The 22183-nt window shown below is 43.7% G+C and overlaps 1 protein-coding gene across 1 annotated transcript in view; it reads right to left on the bottom strand.

Moving 5' to 3' along the window:
* Positions 1-22183, bottom strand: part of MKLN1 (muskelin 1) — a 382321-nt gene that overhangs the window by 344444 nt on the left and 15694 nt on the right. Inside the window, exon 2 of the mRNA XM_024249293.3 lies at positions 3620-3741. Within this exon, the coding sequence (XP_024105061.1) occupies positions 3620-3648 (29 nt within the window). The 5' untranslated portion in view covers positions 3649-3741. The remainder of the gene's footprint in view (positions 1-3619; positions 3742-22183) is intronic.

Below are 22183 nucleotides of genomic sequence, written 5' to 3'. Positions count from 1 at the left end.
TCCATATAGTATACCCAAGTGGCAAATGGCCAGACTAATACAGTTCCTGCATATTACATATAGAGGGAACCTATGTACTATAGAATCATCCACCCTTTGAGATAAACTCCCTGGTTTGATTATTTCATTACAGTGATAGGATCTCAAGGTGGGAAAGAACGGCTTTCTAGAAGTAAAAGTCTTTATACTTTACTTTTATTTTTATTTACTTATTTTAGAGACAAGGTCTCGCTCTGATGCCCAAGCTGGAGTGCAGTGGCATGATCATAGCTCACTGCAGTCTTGAACTCCTGGATTCTAGTGATTCTCCTGCCTCATCCTCCCCAGTATCTGGGACTACAAGCGTGTACAACCATGCCCACCTTAGGGTCCTCATAGAATAATAATTAAGGTTTGAGATCTGACTGCCTGGGTTCAAATCCTAGATCTGCTTTGTACCAAGGTGTAAGACCTTGGGCAAATTGCTTACTCCCTCTAAGCCTCACTTTCTCATCTGTAAAATGAGCTAGTGGGATTGATGTATTAGAAATGACAACCTCATTAATCACGTATTATGGTGCTTGCCATACAGTTCACACTCACTATGTGTTTGATATTATAAACAAATCTATTCTCCTCACTTCCTCACCCCAGTGTTTGAACTTCTATCACAAATGTACCCAGTGAATGGGGCATGACTGCCCCACTTCCGGGCACCAGGGTCAGGGAATTTACTACCTCCAGTGGTTGTCCATTTGTCTGCTAGGCAAATCTAACAATTAACCAATGTTAATGGGTTGAAATATACATGCTTACATCTTCCACTCATTGGCCCTCAATCTGCCATTTGGGATTACCCAGAAGAGATCAAATCTCTCCTCTGCCAGATAGACCTCAAACTTTGAAAGGTAGCTACATATGCTAGTTATCACCATCCCCCTTACACACCTACATAAAACCTTGGATCTTTTTGTTATTTCTGAATAACTCTGTGCACCAGATTTCTTATTATCCTTTTTATTTTTCTCATATAATCCTTTGCTGATCAATGTCTCTGAATGTCTGAAGCCCAGAATTCATAAAACACAATAAGTGTGGTCTGATCATCAGTGAGTACTAGAGAACTAGTTCTCCTCTTGAACATTACATTTCTATTAATACAACAAAAGATTGATTTTTTTTAAAGCTACATCCCACTGTGTTGACTCATCATCTTCTTACAATCAACAGGAGACTGTAAATCTTCTTGCCGTGTGTAGCTGTAAGCCATCTCGCCCCCACTCAGTACTTGTACAATTCGAGGATCTTTGAGTACTTTATATTGGTACCCATTAAACTCTATATTGTTTGATATGATTCATTATTACATTTTGTCAGGATTGGGGGTGGGGAGAGAATCTGATTGTATCCTCCAACCTATTTGTTATTCTTTCTAGTGTGTGTCATCTGTAAATTTGTTCAGCAGGCCATCAATGTTATTGTCTTAGTCATCGATAAAAGTGTTCGGGGAAAAAGCAGATTTTCATTAGATCCCTGGAGATCTGAATGTGCATCAGCCTCTTTTTTGTTGTTGTTGTTGTTAGTGGTGGTGGTGGTGGTTGGGGGACAGAGTTTCAATCCTGTTGCCCAGGCTGGAGTGCAATTGTGCAATCTTGGCTCACTGCAACCTCTGCCTACTGGGTTCAAGCGATTCTCCTGCTTCAGCCTCCTGAGTAGCTGGACTTAAAGGCGTGTGCCACCACGCCTGACTAATTTTGTATTTTTAGTAGATGCAGGGTTTCTCCATGTTGCTCAGGCTAGTCTTGAACTCCTGATCTCAGGTGATCTGCCCACCTCACCCTCCCAAAGTGCTGGGAGTACAGGTGTGAGCCACCGTACCCGGCCCGCATCACCCTTTTTAAAAAGACAAAAAAAAAAAAAAAAAAACCACAAGGGCCAGGTGTGGTGGCTCATACTTGTAACCCCAGCACTTTGGGAGGTTGAGGCAGGAGGATTGCTTGAGGCCAGGAATTCAAGACCAGCCTGGGTAACATAGCAAAACCTCATCTCTATTTTTAAAAGTATAAAAATTAAAAAGAAAAACTTTTTTTTTTTTTTTTTGAGACAGAGTCCCACTCTGTCACCCAGGCTGGAGTGCAGTGGCATGATCTCGGCTCACTGCAAGTTCCGCCTCCCAGGTTCATGCCATCCTCCTGCCTTGGCCTCCTGAGTAGCTGGGACTACAGGCGCCCACCACCACACCCGGCTAATTTTTTGTATTTTTTTTTAGTAGAGACGGGGTTTCACAGGATGGTCTCGATCTCCTGACCTCATGATCTGCCCGCCTCAGCCTCCCAAAGTGCTGGGATTATAGGTTTGAGCCACTGAGTCCGGCCAAAAAAAAAACTTTTAAAATACATCATTCATTCAATCAAAAAATATTTACTGAGTGCCTTCTGTGTACCAGTTACTACTCCAAGTGCTGAGCATCTAGTGCTGAACAAAAAAATTGCCTGCCCTCATAATGCTTACATTCTAGGAGGGGAGGTAGACAACAAACAAAGAAGTGTTATGAAAAACAAAATCAGTTATGGGGCTAGAGAAATTTGACAGTGGGGATGGAGTGGGGTTGACGATAGGCAATATGGCTAAAACAGAGTTGTTTTTGGAGTATGGTTGAACTATGCATGTCCTGCATTATTAAACTGGCCCAGAGTGGGCAGCAAGTCTTTCTGATTCTCAAAATCCACTTTTATTTTTATTTTTATTTTTTTTGAGATAAGGTCTTGCTCTCTTGCCTAGGCTAGAGTGCAGTGTTGTGATCATGGCTCACTGCAGCCTCGAACTCCTGGGCTCAAGTGATCCTCCTGCCTCAGCCTCACAAGTAGCTGGGTCTATAGGCACATGCCACCCGTAGTCCTAGATAATTTTTTAATTTTTGTAGAGATGGGGTCTTGCTATGTTGCCCAGGCTGATCTTGGATTTCCAGCCTCAAGCAATCCTTCTGCCTTGGCCTTCCAAAACACTGGGATTACACACATGAGCTACTGTGCCCAGCCAAAAATCCACTTTTCTCTATGTAAGGTCACTTTAGAAAATATCAATAGAGCAATGATGAAGAATTTTTTTTTTTTTTTTGAGATGGAGTCTTGCACTGTCGCCTGGGCTGGCACGCAGTGGCACGATCTTGGCTCGCTGCAACTTCTGCCTCCTGGGTTCAAGGAATTCTCCTGCCTCAATTTCCCAAGTAGCGGGATTACAGGCGCCTGCCACCATGCCCAGCAATTTTTTGTATTTTTAGTAGAGATGGGGTTTTGCCATGTTGGCCAGACTGGTCTCGAACTCCTGACCTCGTGATTTGCCCGCCTCGGCCTCCCAAAGTGCTGAGATTACAGGCATGAGCCACTGCACCCAGCCAAAGAATTTAAATACTCATAAAACAGAGGAGAAAATGTGAAAGGATGGAACTCCTCAGAAGACTTCACAACTTTTCTTTGTACACATAGCATATTCAAACATTGTGAAAACAACTAGACTAGTCAGGACTCCAGTACATCCTCTGATGAAGACTCCAGAGAGAAGAATTTGAAAAGCATTACTCTACAGGTACAGTACATTGTTGACAACTAAAGAGAGAAAAAACTAAAACATCAACACTTACCGAATTCCAATCCCCATGTTTTCAAGCATGCAGCAGGTTATGAATCCAATAGTTTATGGAGTCAGGAGGATGGAATGTTTGGATGATCCCAAAACACGGTTTGAGAGTCTGGATATGGAACTCTGGAAAAGAAGCCCACAAGGGACAGGTGTGAAGTCTACCTCTATTAATTGCCCTCTGCTTGCAATTCTTTTTTTGTTTTCTTTTGAGACATAGTCTTGCTCTGTTGCCCAGGCTGGAGTGCAGTGGCACGATCTCGGCTCACTGCAACCTCTGCCTCCTAGGTTCAAGGGATTCTCGTGCCTCAGCCTACTGAGTAGCTGAGATTACAGGCTTGCACCACCACACCTAGCTAATTTTTTTTTTTCAGTAGATGCGGGGTTTCACCATGTTGGCCAAGCTGTTCTTGAACTCCTGATCTCAAGTGATCCACCCACCTTGACCTCCCAAAGTGCTGGGATTACAGTAGGCAATGGGCCACTGCACCTAGCCCCCTCTGCTTACAATTCTAATGTTGATAAGTTCTTCTAAATTTTTTTATCTTTTTTTAAAAAGAGATGGGGTCTCACTATGTTTCCCAGGCTGGACTCAATCTCCTGGGCTCAAGCAATCCTCCTGCTTCAGCTTCCCAAGTAGCTGGGACTACAGGTGTGCACCACCATGCCCAGCAATAGTTTTAATGTTTAAATAAAACCCTTTAATGTTTGAGGGACTGGACAAATCTTTGTTGAGTAAAATACTAATTGCTTTCTCTGATTGGAAATTTTATTTATTATTATTATTTTGAGACAGAGTCTCACTCTGTTGCCTAAGCTGGAGTGCAGTGGTGCTATCATGGCTCAGTGCAGCCTCGACCTCCTGGGCTCAAGTGATCCTCCCATCTCAGCCCCCTGATTAGTTGGTACTATAGGTGCACATCACCACACCTGGCTAATTTTTTTTTTTTTTTTTTTTTTTTTTTTGAGACGGAGTTTCTCTCTGTCACCCAGGCTGGAGTGCAGTGAGGGCGATCTCAGCTCACTGCAAGCTCCGCCTCCCGGGTTCACGCCATTCTCCTGCCTCAGCCTCCCGAGTAGCTGGGACTACAGGCGCCCGCCGCCACACCCGGCTAATTTTTTGTATTTTTAGTAGAGACGAGGTTTCACCGTGTTAACCAGGATGATCTCGATCTCCTGACCTTGTGATCCGCCCGTCTCGGCCTCCCAAAGTGCTGGGATTACAGGCATGAGCCACCGCGCCCAGCCTAATTTTTTTTTTATTATTATTATCATTTTAATTTTTTTTTTTTTTTTTGAGATGGAGTCTCGCTCTGTCACCCAGGCTGAAGTACAGTGGCGCGATCTTGGCTCACTGCAAGCTCCGCCTCCCAGGTTCAAGCGATTCTCTTGCTTCAGCCCTCCCCCGAGTAGCTGGAATTACAGGCACACAGCACCACAACCGGCTAATGTGTTTTTTGTATTTTTAGTAGAGACAGGGTTTTGCCATTTTGGCCAGGCTGGTCTGAAACTCCTGACCTCAGGTGATCTGCCCACCTCGACCTCCCAAAGTGTTGGGATTACAGGCGTGAGCCACTGTGCCCTGTCTTTTTTTTGTTTTTGTAGAGAGAGACTTGCCTTGTTGCCCAGGCTGGTCTCAAACTCCTGGGCTGCAGCAACCCTGCTGCCCTGGCCTCCCGAAGTGATGGGATTACAGTTGTGAGCCACCACACCCAGCTGGAAATTTAATTTATATTTTCACAATGATATCTTTGACATTCACATTCATTCATTTCTTGAGCATCTGTTTTTTGTACCAAATACTTTGTTGGTGTTAGGAATACAAAGGTGAATAGAAAAAATAAGGTCCTCGTAAGCACTTACAGGAACCTCACAGGACAGAGCAAGGTAGAAACAGGAAAGTCATCTGTGATAGAGAAGCGTGTTATGAAGAGATAAGTACTGAGAGCCCTAGGAGGTAACCTAACCCAGATTTAGGGAAAATTGGAAGTTAGTAACTTGTACACAGACACTTACAAGGTGTGAAGGAGTTAACCAAATAAAGAGGTGGGGAAGTCTGTTTCAGGTGGAGGGCACAACATATGTACATTTTGGAAAGAACATGAATGATTATGCATGCTGAGTATGTGAGTACTAAAAGTAGTTTAGAGAGTCTTAGAGTGGTCAGAGATGAGACTGGAAAGGTGAGCAGCACAAAATTATGGAGAAATGTACAAGCCACATTCTCGAGGACGTAGAATCTACTGAAAGTCGTGATGGATTACACGTTGGAGTTTTGAAGAGGGAAAAGTCCAGACTGGAGATCAGGTTTTTGACTTGGACAACTGGGTGGATAGTGGATATCATTCACTAAGACAGCAAAAATATGAAGAGGAAATTGAGGAGATTTTGGAGTGAAGGTGCTGAGTTCAGCCTTCGACGTGTTTGTTTTGTGATGACTGGGGAACATTCAGAGCAACAGCAAGCAGTTTGATCTAGAAATCTGAGGATATCCATTTAGGAGTCAACCATACATGACAGACAACAAGAGACTTCACAGCGATGAATGAGATGCCCCGGGAGGGTGTGTAGGAGCAGAGAAAAAGAGAGAAGCCAGAATAACACCAAAGCTTAAATAAAGGATGGTGTAGGCCAGGTGCGATGGCTCACATCTATAATCCCAGCACTTTGGGAGGCCAAGGTGGGCGGATCACGAGGTCAGGAGATGGGGACCATCCTGGCTAACATGGTGAAACCCCGTCTCTACTAAAAATACTGACAAAAAAATTAGCCAGGCGTGGTGGCACGCACCTGTAGTCCCAGCTACTCGGGAGGCTGAGGCAGAAGAATCGCTTGAACCTGGGAGGTGGAGATTGCAGTGAGCCAAGATCGTGCCACTGCCCTCTAGCCTGTTCGACAAAGCGAGACTCTGTCTTAGAAAACAAAACAAAACAAAAGGATGGTGTGTTAGTTCATTCTGTGTTGCTTAAAAGGAATGCCTGAAGCTGGGTAATTTCTAAAGAAAAGAGGTTTATTTGGCTCACAGTTCTGCAGGCTGTATAAGAAGCATGGCAGTCATATCTGCTTCTGGCAAGGTCTCAGGAAGCTTTTACTCACGGCAGAAGGTGAAGGGGACCAGGCATGTCACATGACATGGCCAGAGAGAGAGCAAGAGTGAGAAGAGGAGGTGTTGCTCTTTTGGACATCAGTGTTCATGTGAACTAATAGAGCGAGAACTCACTCATTACAGCAAGAAAGGCACCAAGCCATTCATGAGGGATCCACCCCCATGATCCAAACACCTCCCACCAGGCCCCACCTCCAAATGCTGGGGATGAAATTTCAACGTGAGGTTGGAGGACACAAATATCCAAGCTATATGAGATGAGCAGAGAAAGGACCCCTGAGAAAAAGAGTGAGAATGTGTAGCCAGCAAGGTAGGGAAAAAAGAATTGTGAGGTATCCAGAGAACAAGGGAAAAGCATGTTTCAAGGAGTAGGTTGTGGTCCACAAAGGCAAATGCTATCGAGAGATCAAGCAAGAAAAAGACTAAGAAGCACCCACAGGTGAGTACCATGGAGATATCTGACCAGTTTGGCAGGGAGCAGGGTTCAGGGAGGCAGCAGTCAGGTCATAGTGAGTTGAAGAGTAAATGGAACCAATGGATGCAGACACCTGTTTCAAAAAGTTTGCCTTAAAAGTGGAAGACATAATCCCTAAAGTTTCTTTCCAAGGACAAGGAAGGTGGGCCACCATTAGGCTTACCTCAGAGGATCTCTGAGGTCCCTTACCACCTGCGTGTCAGCTCAGCTGACCTCATGCCAATGCTCTTGAAGGACATGGCCTGTCTGTTGAACAGTGGCCCAAAAACTAGTACTGGTCTTGGCCAAAACTGCAGAGCAAACCAAATCAGCCTTTTGTGTCCTCCTCCTAACTCTTGTTCTGCACCTGCCCCTGTCCCTAGGCCTCTGAGGTCCACACAGACTTCCTGGTCCATAGCCCACTGTGAAGCATGAATGTGCACCTGAACTCTGAGCAGTCCACTGGTGAGATGACCTACAGAGGGATGAATCTGTTCTGACACAATTGTCACACTGTCACTATCTCTCACTTCTTGTCACAGCCCATGTATCAGGACCAGTCAGAGGGAGAGGAGAGGAGTGTAGTCACCTTGAAGTCTGGAACAAACAGCTGGCTCTGCAGCTGGCCAGGCAGCTATCCAAGCAGGGGGCCTCTCTAGGAGCAAAATGCAGAAGCCAAAATAAATGGGTCAGGTGAAAAGCGGATGACTGTAACTGCAAGCAATGCTGAAGGTTGGCCCTGGGAAGTGAAGGAGAGTCAAGGCCTAATGGAGGGACACCAGAAGGGGTTTGAATGAGAGGGGAGGGATGGGGGGAGTCCAAGAGCAGGGGCCAGAAATGGGTTAGAGCCAATAGACCACACAGAGGCCACAATGATGCTGTACGGATGGGTCCATCAGCACCGGCTCTCTGTTACCCTGAATCCTCCCAGGGTACTGTTTCAGACCTCAGACCTTCACACGAAATTTCTGATATCCACAATTCCTCACATCTTATTTCCACAACGCCCCTTCTCCTACCATCCTATCTGTGTATTCCAGGAAGAAGATAGGAAAGCCCTGGGCCTGGTCGGGGGTGATAATGAGGTGTACATAGGCCTTAGTGGTAACTAACCTGAAACACTGCAGGAATAGGTCCCCCATCCTAAGAACCAGGAGTGGAAGTGAAGGCCTAGCACAGTTAATTTAGGCCCTAAATCAGTAAGAAAGCTAGCAGCATGACTTGATTCGTGGAAACATTATTTCTAAGTTGTAATCATTCCAGATGACTTAGGTTTTCCAAAACGCATACAATGACTGAACTGAAAGGCTTAACTGTCTTCAGTTTGTGATTACAGCACAGAGAGGAGATAAAGAACATTGGTAAACATCACATATAAATACACTATTTCTGCCCGTGCACAGATAGGCTAGGCTGTACAAACTGAGTTTTCAGCTGAAGAATTTTTTTTTCATTTCACTCAATAGTCACTTACCTGCTGAATATTGCTTAAAGCAGAGTTTTCATCTAATTCTCATTTAACGAGCTTGAAAAGGCAAAACTAAATAATAATACCTCATTTGTGTGTGATGCTTGTCTTTCAAAGAAGACATCATAACCCATTTTAGACTATCTAATTTACAGTAACAACACTTTTACAATGTAAATACTAGTAAAGGCTATTATCATTTTACAAATTATGCATGAAAGAGACCAAGGCACCTGGAAATGAAATGACTGGTTCAGTGTAACTTCCATTTCAGAGGTGTTACGGCTGGTTTATTTTTAAAATTTTTTATGAAAAATTTAAAAACCATGACTAATGAAATGATGCTTCAAATAAACATATTTATTAAGGTGTACCTTGTGCTCCAATTTCAAAACAAAAAATATTTTGCTTAAAAGAAATAACAAGGACCAAAACGTTCATGTGTTCCGGCCAGGCGCAGTGGCTCACGCCTGTAATCCTAGCACTTTGGGAGGCAGAGGCGGAGGTGGGTGGATCACCTGAGGTTTGGAGTTTGAGACCAGCCTGACCAATATGGAGAAACCTTGTCTCCACTAAAAATACAAAATTAGCTGGGCGTGGTGGCACATGCCTGTAATCCCAGCTACTCATGAGATTGAGGCAGGAGAATCGCTTGAACCTGGGAGGTGGAGGTTGTGGTGAGCCGAGATCGCACCATTGCACTCCAGCCTGGGCAACAAGAGCGAAACTGTCAAAAAAAAAAAAGAAAGAAAGAAAGAAAAGACAAGACAAGGACCAAAATGTTCATGTGTTCTGTCTGGGTGCAGTGGCTCATACCTGTAATCCCAGAACTTTGGGAGGCCGAGGCAGGTGGATCACCTGAGGTCAGGAGTTCAAGACCAGCCTGGCCAACATGGTGAAACCCCATCTCTACTAAAAATACAAAAATTAGCTGGGTATGGTGGCACATGCACATAATCCCAGCTACTTGGGAGGCTGAGGCAGGAGAATTGCGTGAACCCAGGAGGCGGAGGTTGCAGGGAGCCGAGATTGCACCATTGCACTCCAGCCTCGGCAACAGAGCAAGACTCCATCTCAAAAAACAAAAACAAAAACAAAACAAAACAAAAATGTTCATGTTCACAGATCACATCTCTCTCACAAATCTAGAATTAAACCAATCAATTCCTACTACCCAGCTCTGATGTTCATCAGCATCATTCCACAATCTTGTGCCACACACAGTACAAGTCACAGACGGATCACTCCCCTTTCCATACGCATTACGTTGCAATAATCTTGTCTCAACTGGATGTGGAAAAAATCATTATATGTACAAATTCTGCATATATGTAAAGTCATTGACACTCTTTTTCTTTTATTAGCTTCAATTTGGGGGGTAACATTTTTCTGATCTTTTTATATATTCATTCATCCACACTCTCCAGCCTTTATGCAACTATTCAACAAACACGATTATGTGCTCAAACTGTACAGGCGCTATTCTAGATGCACAGGATAGAAATATGATTAAGGGCCAAGTGTGATGGCTCACACCTGTAACCCCTGCATTTTGGAAGGCCGAGGTGGGTGGATCACTTAAGTCCAGGAGTTCAAGACCAGCCTGGGCAACACAGGGAGACCCCGTAGCTGGGTGTGGTGGCATGCAAAAAAATAACCTAGGAACCCCAGAATTAAGACAAAGTCACAAGCTTCAAGAAACTCACAGTCCAATGGGAAAGCCAGAAGAGAAAACCATTGAAGTTCACTGTGGTAGTTGTAGCGATTGAACTACACGCAAACGTGGTTTGGGGCTCTGTCTTTGTATGAGTGGGTGAGGAAGGCCTCCTGTAGAAGGTCCTCCCAGAGCTAAGCATGCCAGGACGAAGGGCATTTGGGTGTTCCAGGGAACAGCGTGGGCAAAGACACCAACAAATAAGAGCAGACAATGCATTTGGAGAGAACGGCAGGACATGTGGTACAACGGGAGTTGTTCAGTTACTTTATGGCTGGTTCTGTTTCACAGTCTGGGCCCTGGACATCCCCAAAAATGCTTCTATGAAGGGAAATGTATTGTCCTCAGTCATGTAAGTAAAAGCACATTCTATATGGAATCGGTACCAAAGTGCCTTTTGAAGCTTTGACCATTTGAGGAAAATGACACAGAGAACAACACAAAATCAAAGTTTGGGTCTGGTCTACCCAGGTTTGTATTCTTCATACTTCATTACTGTTGTACTCCAGTGGGGAGCCGGTATAAACAGCCTGCTTATTCACCAATTCTAGGCGACCACTTGGTCCATCTCCATTATTATTTCAATATAACATTTTTATAGAGAAACATTTTGAAGTACGGCATTTTCTAATACACTATGTTGGATGGATCAGGTTTTTCATATTCACCTCTTCCTGACCAGGCAGACTTGGTGCTGCTCACCCCCCAAAAAGGGTGGGAGTCAGTCTGAAAGGCTTATTCTCAGGAACACCACACACCTGCAAGAGGTGTTTGAAAATAATTTCTCAAAATCCTACACCCAAGTCCCTGCAGGGTCAGCTCTTCCCTGAGGCCCCCTCTGAGAAGTCTTGCATGAAGGCCTTCTTGAACTGGGGCCAGGAGGAGATAAAATTGCAAGCACAACAGAACTCATAAACAGCCCTCCCTAGACTCACCCTACTGCCCGAGTAATCCCACCTGAATTCCCTTGTCACTTACGCAAAACTTTGCACCCTGAAATCACATCATTGTTTCTACTCAGGAGTTTTTCAGAGATTCAGAATAACTCATTTATCTATTTTGGTTCATGATCGATCATGGGATCCCCTCGAAGACATTATTTCTTCATTCATCCGACTTTTACCCATTCAACAAGCATCTACTTCGTCATTTCTGCCTATCTCTTGAAGCCAATCCAGTCAGCCTTTTGCCCCTATTACTCCACTGAAAACACACCGATGAAGCTCGCAATGACCTCCATGACATCAAATCCAAATTCACAGTCTTCATCTTACTCCTCCTCTCAGTACCCTCTTGGCACAATGTTCACCCCCTTCTGATAAAACACTTTCTACCCTTATCTTCCATCACACCTCACTAGGTTCCCTCCTACCTCATTGTTCCCTCCCAGTCTCTTTGGCTGGGCCCTTCCCAATGTCTGAATATTGGCAGCCCCATTGGGCTTGTCCCTCTGCAATTCTCAATCCAGTCCATTGCCTTAAATACTGTATTTCTCACTCTGATGCATCCCTAAACTCCTGACATGGAAGTGGAAGAGAGGCCAGGCGCAGTGGCTCATGCCTGTAATCCCAGCACTTTGGGAGGAGGAGGGCAGATCACCTGAGGTCACGAGTTTGAGACCAGCCTGACCAGCATGGTGAAACCCCGTCTGTACTAAAAATACAAAAATTAGCCGGACGTGGTGGTGGGCGCCTGTAGTCCCAGCTACTCGGGAGGCTGAGGCAGAAGAATCGCTTGAACCTGGGAGACGCAGGTCGCAATGAGCCGAGATCGCTCTGCTGCACGCCAGCCTGGGCGACAGAGCAAGACGCTATCTCAAAACAAACTAAAAACAAGAAAAAGGAAGTGGATTCTTTTCCTAGAACCACTGAAGGAGGAGATGAGTTGGCAAGGAGAGAAAAGTGGCTTTTTTGTAAGAGGAATAGGATGAAAACAGGCACAAAGGTGTGGAGAGGGAAAACTGTTCCAAGAAAAGAGAGAAGTCTGATGTGGGCTAGAAATCAATGCTAAGGTATGTTGTGGCTATATTGCGAGGAACCTTGATTACAGCTAAGGAATCTGGACTTGATACTGAAGACAGTAACTATCAGCATTTCTTAAAGAGTGGAAAGATGTGCTCATTCATATTTTAAAAAATTAAAAACTTTAGTGGCAGGATGAAGACTGAGCCAGCAAAGCCAATTAGAAGACTACTGTAATAGTCTAAAGAAGGGATTAAGGTCTGAGTCACCATAGCAGCAGTCGGGTGAAGGGTAGTAACAAGTCCAAGGGGGATTTAGAAGTAGCACTGAGGACACAGTTATCAATTAGATAGAGGTTTGGGAGCAGGAGAGACAGGCCAAGGTTGAAGTGCAATGACACTGACTAAGCTAAAGGCGGGAAGGAGAGCAAGTGCAGAGGGGATGCTGAGCAGGATATGAAGCTCACAGTAATTGTGGGATATCCAGTGCAAATGAATGACAGGACTGCAGATCACGAGAGAGGTCTGGGCTGAATGCATAGGTTCAGGAGTCCGGGCCCATCAGTGGCTCAGTCCTCGTAATAAATAGGATATCTTGGGGGCAGACAAACAATGAAAAGGACCAAGCAAAGAACACTGAAAAAAAGCCTGAGGCAGCTGTCTATGGAGAAGGACCCTGGCAATAGACTGGAAAGGAGAAAAGATGCAGCATGAGAGTGGGACAGAGGGAGGTCTGCAAGGAAAGAGACATGAGACCTTCCCAGAGAAAATGATCAACAGCTCTCTCTGGGGTTGGACCAGGTATAAGATAAGGCTTAGTAATTAGAAGACTTGATGAGCACAGTTTCTAGAGAATTAGAAGTCAGCTGGCCGGGCGTGGTGGCTCATGCCTGTAATCCCAGCACTTTGAGAGGCCAAGGCAGGTGGATCAACTGAGGTCAGGAGTTCAAGACCAGACTGGCCAACATGGTGAAACCCCGTCTCTACTAAAAATACAAAACTTAGCCGGGCTTGGTGGCGGGCACCTGTAATCCCAGCTGCTCGGGAGGCTGAGGCAGGAGAATCACTTGAACCTGGGAGACGGAGGTTGCAGTGAGCCGAGATCGCACCATTGTGCTCCAGCCTGGGTGACAAGACTGAAACTTCATCTCAAAAACAAACAAACAAGCAAACAAACAAAAAAGAAGTCAGCCTGGGCTGGGTGCAGTGGCTCATGCCTATAATCCCAGCAGTTTGGAAGGCTGAGGCAGGAGGATCACTTGAGCCCAGGGTTTGAGACCAGCCTGGTCAACATAGTGAGACCCTATCTATGAAAAAAATAAAAATAGAGGCTGGGTGCGGTGGCTCATGCCTGTAATCCCAGCACTTTGGGAGGCTGAGGTGGGCGGATCACAAGGTCAGGAGATTGAGACCATCCTGGCTAACACGGTGAAACCTCATCTCTACTAAAAATACAAAAAATTAGCTGGGCATGGTGGCAGGTGCCTATAATCCCAGCTACTCAGGAGGCTGAGGCAGGAGAATCGCTTGAACATGGGAGCAGAGGTTGCAGTGAGCCGGCATCTCACCACTGCACTTCAGCCTGGGAGACACAGTGAGAATCTGTCTCAAAAAAAAAAAGAAAGAAAAAGAAAAAGAAAAAAATTAAAATTAAAATTAAAAATAAAAAAGAAGTCAGCCTGGAGTGGCTTGAGTGAAGACTTGTCTTTGAAATTGGCCAGGAGGGAAGCAGGTAAGGCTGGAAGGAAGGTGGAATTGGGCAAGGAGTAGGAATTATTTTATGGAATGGGAGTCCTGAGTACAAGTGGCCATCTAGCTCCTGCTCAAAATCTCTAGTGAGCCTACTACCCCACAAGACAGCTGGTTGGGCTTTTGTACAGCAACACATTGATTCCATTCAATATATATTTGTTGAGTCCTTGCAATGTCTAAAGCATCGGGCTTGGTACTTCAGGGCCTAAAAATATATGCAAGGCACAGTCATGCTCTGGTCTTTCTTTCTTTCTCTCTCTCTCTCTTTCTTTCTTTTTGAGATGGAGTCTCACTCTGTCACCCAGGGTGGAGTGCTGCGGCTCGATCTTGGCTCACTGCAACCTCCACCTCCCAGGTTCAAGCGATTCTCCTGTCTCAACCTCATGAGTAGCTGGGACTACAGGTGCCTGCCACCAAGCCCAGCTAATTTTTGTATTTTTAGTAGAGACAGGGTTTCACCATGTTGGCCAGGCCAGTCTTGATCTCCTGACCTTGTGATCCACCCGCCTCGGCCTCCCAAAGTGCTGGGATTACAGGCGTGAGCCACCGCGCCTAGCCTTTGGTTTCTCATTTATTGGCCCAAATCTACCTCCTTCCAACTATAGCTCTGTCCTCTGGAGCCACACGAGTATAAGAAGACTTTTTTCCATACGACAGCCCTCCAGCTAACTGAGAATGGTTTCCAGCCACCTCTGGGGCTTTCCCAATCATTTCACCTCTGTGAAATAATCCAGTCGTTATGTATGGATGTATGTATGTATGTATGTGTGTCTTTTGTTACTAGTTGGCTGCTCTCTTCTGGATAACCATACCCTAGTCTGTCAAAGTCCCTTTTAAAATGTGGCACTCAGAATTAATCACAATTCTCTCCATCTGGTATAGCAGTTAGAAACCAGTAGGCACATTCTTTCCCTTTTCCAGGACACAGTCCTTCTGTGAATGCCACCTGAGATTGTATGAGTGTTCTCACAGCCACACTGCAGACTCATGGTGTTTTATGATCAACTCAAATCTTGAGATCTTTTGCACTTGAAATGTTGATATACTAGGTCTTCCAAATCTAACATTTACACAATTGACTTTTAAAAGCCAATTGCAAGATTTTACACTTTTTCCCACTATTATGTATTTTTACATTGGCTTTTCATGAGCCAGTAGTAAAAAGTGGAAAGGTTTAGGAGTCAGACAGATCTGGATTCGAATTCTGGTTTTGTTACATAGCCCAGTGACCTCGAACATGTCATGTGATCTCTCTGAGTCTCAACCTGCTTATCAGTGAAAATAGGGCTAATCCTACCTGCACTGCAAAGTGGTCCTGAGTCTGAAACCAGGGCAGTATAATACCTGATGTAAGTTCTCAATAAATGTTGGTTTTCTTGCCTTCCTTTTCTTTGATTCTCTCAACTTTGATTCCCTAGCAGAAGTATGCCTTTTAAGTAATACCTCAAGATTAATACATCTTTCTTTTAATAAAAAAATTTGAGCATAACAGGAGCCAATAACCAAAAGAAGATACTTTAGTATAATAGTTAAGCATAGGGCTTCTGAAACCAGACTTTCTGTGACCGAATCTGAGCTCTTCTAATCACTAGCTATCCGGTGATTACAAGCAAGTTCATAAACCATCCTGAGCCTTGGTTTGCTCATCTGTAAAATGGGGATAACAATACCTGTTTCTCCAGCTGCTGGGGAAGATTAACTGAGATGATGAATGAAAAGCATTTTTGCTTAGAACCTTGCACATAAGTACTTGGGAAGTGGTGTTATTATTACCGCTTAGAAAACTCCAGGTAAGCAATGTCCTATTAATCTGCACTTTTTAATTTGAGACACAGTCTTGCTTTATCGCCCAGGCTGGATGCAGTTGCATGATCATAGCTCACTGCAGCCTTGAACTCCTGGGCTCAAGTGATACTCCCTCCTTAGCCTCCTGAGTAGCTGGCAATACGGTGCACACCACCAGGCTCAGCTAAATTTTATTTCTTTATTTATTTTTTTTAAGTAGAGGTGAGGTCTCACTATATTTCCCAGGCTGGTCTCAAACTCTTGAGCTCAAGCGATCCCCCCACCTTGGCTTCCCAAAGTCCTGAGATTACAGGTGTGAGCCACCACACCCAACCTTTTTTTTTTTTTTTTTTTTTTGAGACAGAGTCTCCCTCTGTTGCCCAGGCTGGAGTGCAATGGCATGATTATAATTCACTGCAGCTTCAACTTCCTGGACTCAAGCAATCCTCCCACCTCAGCCTCCCAAGTAGCTGGGAGGCTACTTGCACGCCACTATACCCAGCTAATTTTCGTATTTGTTGTAGTGACAGGTCTTACTATGTTGTCCAGGTCTTAGGATTCCTGGACTCAAGCGATCCACTTGCCTCAGCCTATCTCAAAGTGCTTGGATTATAGGCATGAGCCACCTCATCCAATCCACATTTGTGTGTGTAATCATTTTATCTACTAATAATACATTAGTAATAAATGTAATAATAAAACATTTCATCTACTAATAATACTGAATAATACTGTTCCATGGTCCATTATATTGTTCACCAGTATCCCTTGAAAACCTCTGTCCAATGACAGGTATGACAAATATGTCTGTCATCTTCTTACATATTAACATTATCTACAGAAAAAGCTAAACCAGCTAGAGGATCTTGGGCAAATCACTTGACATTTATGACCTCAGGCTCCACTTCTGTGAAATGGGGGTAATGGTAGTAATATCTACCTTAGAGGTCTGGCATGAGGATTACGTGACTTAAAGCACGTGGAAGATAAGGAAAGGAGAGTGGTTGGGAAGTACTTAAGTGAACCCAGGTTGGCTCTCGTTGATACCAACTTTCTTTCCCTAACCAAACTAAGCTTATCAGGCTGTAGGTTCTGGAATCCACCATTTTCCCTTTTAAAAATTGGCATAGTTGCCCAATCCTAGGCATATGGTATTTGTTCTATCCTCAGCGATTCCTCATAGCATGTCTATAATCACACCTGGAAGTTCCTTTTGTATCCCTAGATACAGTTTGTATGGATCAGAAGATTTGAAGCTCATTTAAATTTGAATCTCATCTAAATTTAAATTTTATCTAATTTAAATGTATCCTTTTATCATTCACCTTGGCTCCCATTTCATCTTAAATTTCTTCTTTATCCAGACTATAAGAACACACATGTCTATCCAAGTGAACTTAACTATAGAAATCACACCCACAAAATAAAATCAATTATAAATCCACTACCACAATATTGCCACTGTTAATATTTTTCTGTGGCCAGTCTTTCTTTTTTTCTGAGAAAATATATTTAAAAATAAATGACCTAGCTGGGCATGGTGGCTCACACCTGTAATCTCAGCACTTTGGGAGGCTGAGACAGGATGATCCCTTGAGGCTGGGAGTTCGAGACCAATCTGGACAACATAGCAAGATCTTGTCTCTAAAAAAAGTTTTAAAAAATTCACAGGGTATGGTGGCACATCCTTGTAGTCCCAGCTAATTCAGAGGCTGAGTCAGGAGGATCACTTGAGCCCAGGAGGTCAAGGCTGCAGTGAGCTATGATAGGCCACTGCACAGCCTGGGTGACAGAGAGAGACCCTGTCTTTAAATAATAAATAATAAATGACCAACTTTTTCTGATGTCATGATATCTTCCATAACCTGCTTTTTATTGGATATATACATTTCATCATGGGAATACACAAAATTTATGCAATAATTCTTTTTGGACATTTGTTATCTTTAAGTATTTAATATTATAAACAATGCTACACTAAATATTCTTCTACATTAAATTTTCTTAGTACCTCTAGTTATTTTCTTAGGATGAAGTCTTACAGGTGAAATTGCTGTTAAATGAGTGGTTTGTGTATGTTAAGGTTTTTAACACACAATACCAAATTGCTCTCAGAAGGCTTATACCAATTAATATTCCCAATGTGGTATGAGAGTGCTTATTTCCCTGACCCTTTATCCATGTAAGATATCATTTTAAAGTTCTTACAATTTGCTAGGCACAAAGGCGTCTGGGTTTTACTTTGATTTGCGTTTTCATTCATTAATAATGAAACTGGACCATTTTCATTTTCATTGACCAGTTGAATTCCTTTTTTTTTCCTTTTTTTCCTTTTGTTGTTCTTTACCCATTCTTCTTTTGAGATCTTGTCTTTTTCTTGTAAGTGTATGAGTTGTTTGTATGTTAAAGACACTATCGCTTGTCATATACATAAAGTCCTAGAATCTCTAGCTTGGGCAACAGAGCAAGATCCTGTCTCTACCAAAAAAAAAAAAAAAAAAAAAAAAAAAATAGGTGCAGTGGCACACACCTGTGGTCCTGGCTACTCCGGAAGCTGAGGGGGAAGGATCACGTGAGTCCAGGAGTTCGAGACCAGGCTGGGCAACATAGGGACGCCCCATCTCTAAAAAAAAAATATTATCCAGACATGGTGGCACACACCTGTTGTCCTAGCTACCTGGAAGGATTGCTTGAGCCCAGGAGTTCAAGGTTACAGCGAGCTATGAATGTGCCACTGCATTCCAGCCTAGGCAACAGAGCAAGACCCTATGAAAAAAAAAATCTTCTAGAATTTCTCATGTATCTTTTCATTTTGTTTGTGCTACTGTCTTATCTACATAAGCTAAAGGTTCTAAGCAATGAAATATATCAATGTTTTTCTTTCTTTCTTCTTCTTTTTTAGAGACAAAGTCTTGCTATGTTGCCCAGGCTGGATTCAAAGTCCTGGACTCAAGTGATTCTCCTGCTTCAGCCTCTCAAGTACAATGTTTTTCTTTTATAAACCATAAACCGTTGCTTTTTTGCTCATGAAGGCCTTTACCACTCCAAGGTCAAAAATTCTTACACTACTTTCATCTTTTCAGCACATATCACCCCTATTATATGGGTCACTTTTCACATTTAATTCTTTAATCCATCTGAAATGTATTCCATTCTTCTTGGCCACATGTTTTTCCATTTTTTTTTTTTTTTTTTGAATCAGAGGCAATACTTCTCTTTATGTTCAAGCTGCATAGGGACCACTTGGACACATCACAGTGTCTAGGGGCCTGCTCATATATGGTTGGAACAATTTCCTCCACAGCCAACTGATCTATAGGTTCTCTAAATTCCTTCTTCAACATGAGTTCCGCAGACCTAGTAGAAACAGACCACAGCTCCAACTCTCCCCTGAATTTATTCTGGTAATGTTTCTGGCTTTTGGCTCCCTTGTTCCCTGGTTACTTATTCGGACCATTCTTGTCCTTTTTTAAGCAAGCAAACAAAAACAAAAATACTCAGTGTCTTGCTTATACCAGTTAACAATGTCTTTTCCTGATCTGTGATCCCAAACCCACATCCTGATCTAAATACCTTCTCAGAGGAGCCTTCTATATGGTTAATCAAAGCCACATAGTTGGACCCTGGAGCACCAGGGCTTTAAGTCAATCATTTAATTGGTTCAGAAGAGGCAGGACACAGTGGTAGACACATACTATGCTCCAGGCACAGTTCAAAATGTCCTGCCCAGGGCAAGCCATTCCCATCTGACCACATGTTAGACACTGTTCTGAGTATCTTCACAGCAGTTCCTTTATTCCTTCTTGCATCTTGGCCATGCCTGATCTTTTCAACACACATCCCCTGTCTCCATTCCATCCTCCTCTGTGAAACACATGTTCAGTGACTTGGCTTCTGTGGACCGGCAATGGGCTCTCTTTACCCCTTCTCAGAGGTTTTGATCAGTTTTTCCTTCTTGTCCTGTCTCTAATATTTGCTGCACTCCTGTTCTTCAGTCATACTTGCCCACTCTCCCCTGTGTGCTCCATGAGATAATATGCCTCTGCGTGTGGCCTCCAAACTCCTTTCTGACTCTTTCCCACCTTTTAGTGGTCACTGGCTACACTGCCACTTCCAAGATCCCAAGTAGACCCTTCATCTGCTGAGTGCGGTTGATACCAGCAGAACTAAGTGAAAAACAATTCCATTTTCTTCTATTCTTTTCTTTCTTTTTTTTGAGATGGAGTTTTGCTCTTGTTGCCCAGGTTAGAGTGCAATGGCATGATCTTGGCTCACCACAGCCTCCGCCTCCCAGGCTCAAGCGATTGATTCTCTGGCCTCAGCCTCCCGAGTAGCTGGGATTACAGCCATGCACCACCACGCCTGGCTAATTTTTTATTTTTAGTAGAGACGGAGTTTTTCCATGTTGGTCAGGCTGGTCTCAAACTACCAACCTTAGGTGAACCGCCCACCTCAGCCTCCGAAAGTGCTGAGATTACAGGCGTGAGCCACCACACCTGGCCATATTTCTTCTATTCTAAGATCAACATATGGGCCGGGTGCGATGGCTCACGCCTGTAATCCCAGCATTTTGGGAGGCCAAGGCAGGAGGGTCACCTGAGGTCAGGAGTTCAAGACCAGCCTGGCCAACAGGGTGAAACCCCATCTCTACTAAAAATACAAAATTTAGTCAGGCACGGTGGCACGCACCTGTAACTCCCGCTACTCAGGAGGCTGAGGCAGGAGAATGGCTTGAACCTGAGAGGCGGAGGTTGCAGTGAGCCAAGATCGTACCGCTGCACTCCAGCCTGGGCGACAAGAGTGAGACTCCATCAGAAAAACAAACAAACAGAACCATATGGTAGGATGCACCACCATTTAATGGCTGTTTTGAGAGCCCTCCCAAAAAACACTGCCGTGTTAAATGTACCTACATTCTCATTTTAGAAATATTAAAAACATGGGGGGATATCTGTACCTTAGAATCTAGGACATGCTATAGTTAAATGACTCTATTTTTCACTTAACTACTCACATATGACAGTCTGCCCCATTGAATGGTACTATCCTTTCTTCTTTATTATTCTTTACTATAAACATAAGCAAAAATAAAAATTCATAATTCGTTGTCTTCAATACTTTTCCCAGACCTCAGCTGTCTCTGGTCATTAGCTCTTCTGGCATTTTCTCATGGGTCTCACGGATCTGAGCCCTCCTTTTTGAAGGAAGCCTTTTTATATACCCCTTCTCCTGCCTTTTGTACATATCCTTTAAATGTACAAGCTTAACTGAACACTTCCAGAACAACCAGATTGATCTTTTTAATCTTCTTTTTTCTGGATTTTTATTTATTTATTTATTTATTTATTTATATTTATCTTTTTTTTTTTTTTTTTGAGACGGAGTCTCGCTCTGTCGCCCAGGCTGGAGTGCAGTGGTGCGATCTCAGCTCACTGCAAGCTCTGTCTCCTGGGTTCACGCCATTCTCCTGCCTCAGCCTCCTGAGTAGCTGGGACTATAGGTGGCCACCACCACGCCCGGCTAATTTTTTTTGTATTTTTAATAGAGACGGGGTTTCACTGTGTTAGCCAGGATGGTCTCCGCCTCCTGACCTCGTGATCCTCCTGCCTCAGCCTCCCAAAGTGCTGGGATTACAGGCATGAGCCACTGTGCCCGGCTGTTTTTTATTTTTTGCAGAGACAGAGGTCTCACTTTGTTGCCCAGGCTGGTCTTGAACTCCTGACCTCAAGGAATCTTCCTGCCTGGGCTTCTCAAAGTGTTGGGATTACAGGTGTGAGCCACAGTGCCTAGCCTGATCTTTTTTTAGATGCTCGTCTTTTCTTCATTTAAACCACTGATTTTGTAAAAATGTACACTTCCAATCATATTACTCCTCTTGCCCTTTATTTCCTAGTTCCTGGCCAGAGGGAGTCTTGTGTCCATATTTTCTCTTAACTTGCTCCTCTCGTTCATGTCAGGTTAGCAGGTGTGGAATTGCCTTCTTTGGCTATTACAAATTCAAAGCTGCCCTGGTCACTTATTTTAAGTTGTTTGTCACTTCTACTTTGCCAACATATTTTTCTTAGCTGGTTAGAATTAAGCACAGAATAGTACCTCTTCAGTAAGCAATTAGTTTAAATTTAAGTCATGCCAACTTTATTTGATGATCACTTTTCAGCAGAATGAGACTGTCAGTAGATATCAGATAAGCTGAAGTTCTCCATTACCCCTACATCGTGTCCCTGTGCCAATAATTTTGTCATTTGTATTGGGAAAGCATTATTGATGTTGCCATAACAGGATCACAAGGCATACTAGGAGTAGTTGACTGCCTACAGCCAGTGGAGAGA

Source organism: Pongo abelii, chromosome 6 (genome assembly GCF_028885655.2).
Source record: "Pongo abelii isolate AG06213 chromosome 6, NHGRI_mPonAbe1-v2.0_pri, whole genome shotgun sequence".
Lineage (NCBI taxonomy): Eukaryota > Metazoa > Chordata > Mammalia > Primates > Hominidae > Pongo > Pongo abelii.
The sequence above is the reverse complement of the archived record's forward strand: the minus strand, read 5'-3'. Positions and strand labels throughout refer to the sequence as shown.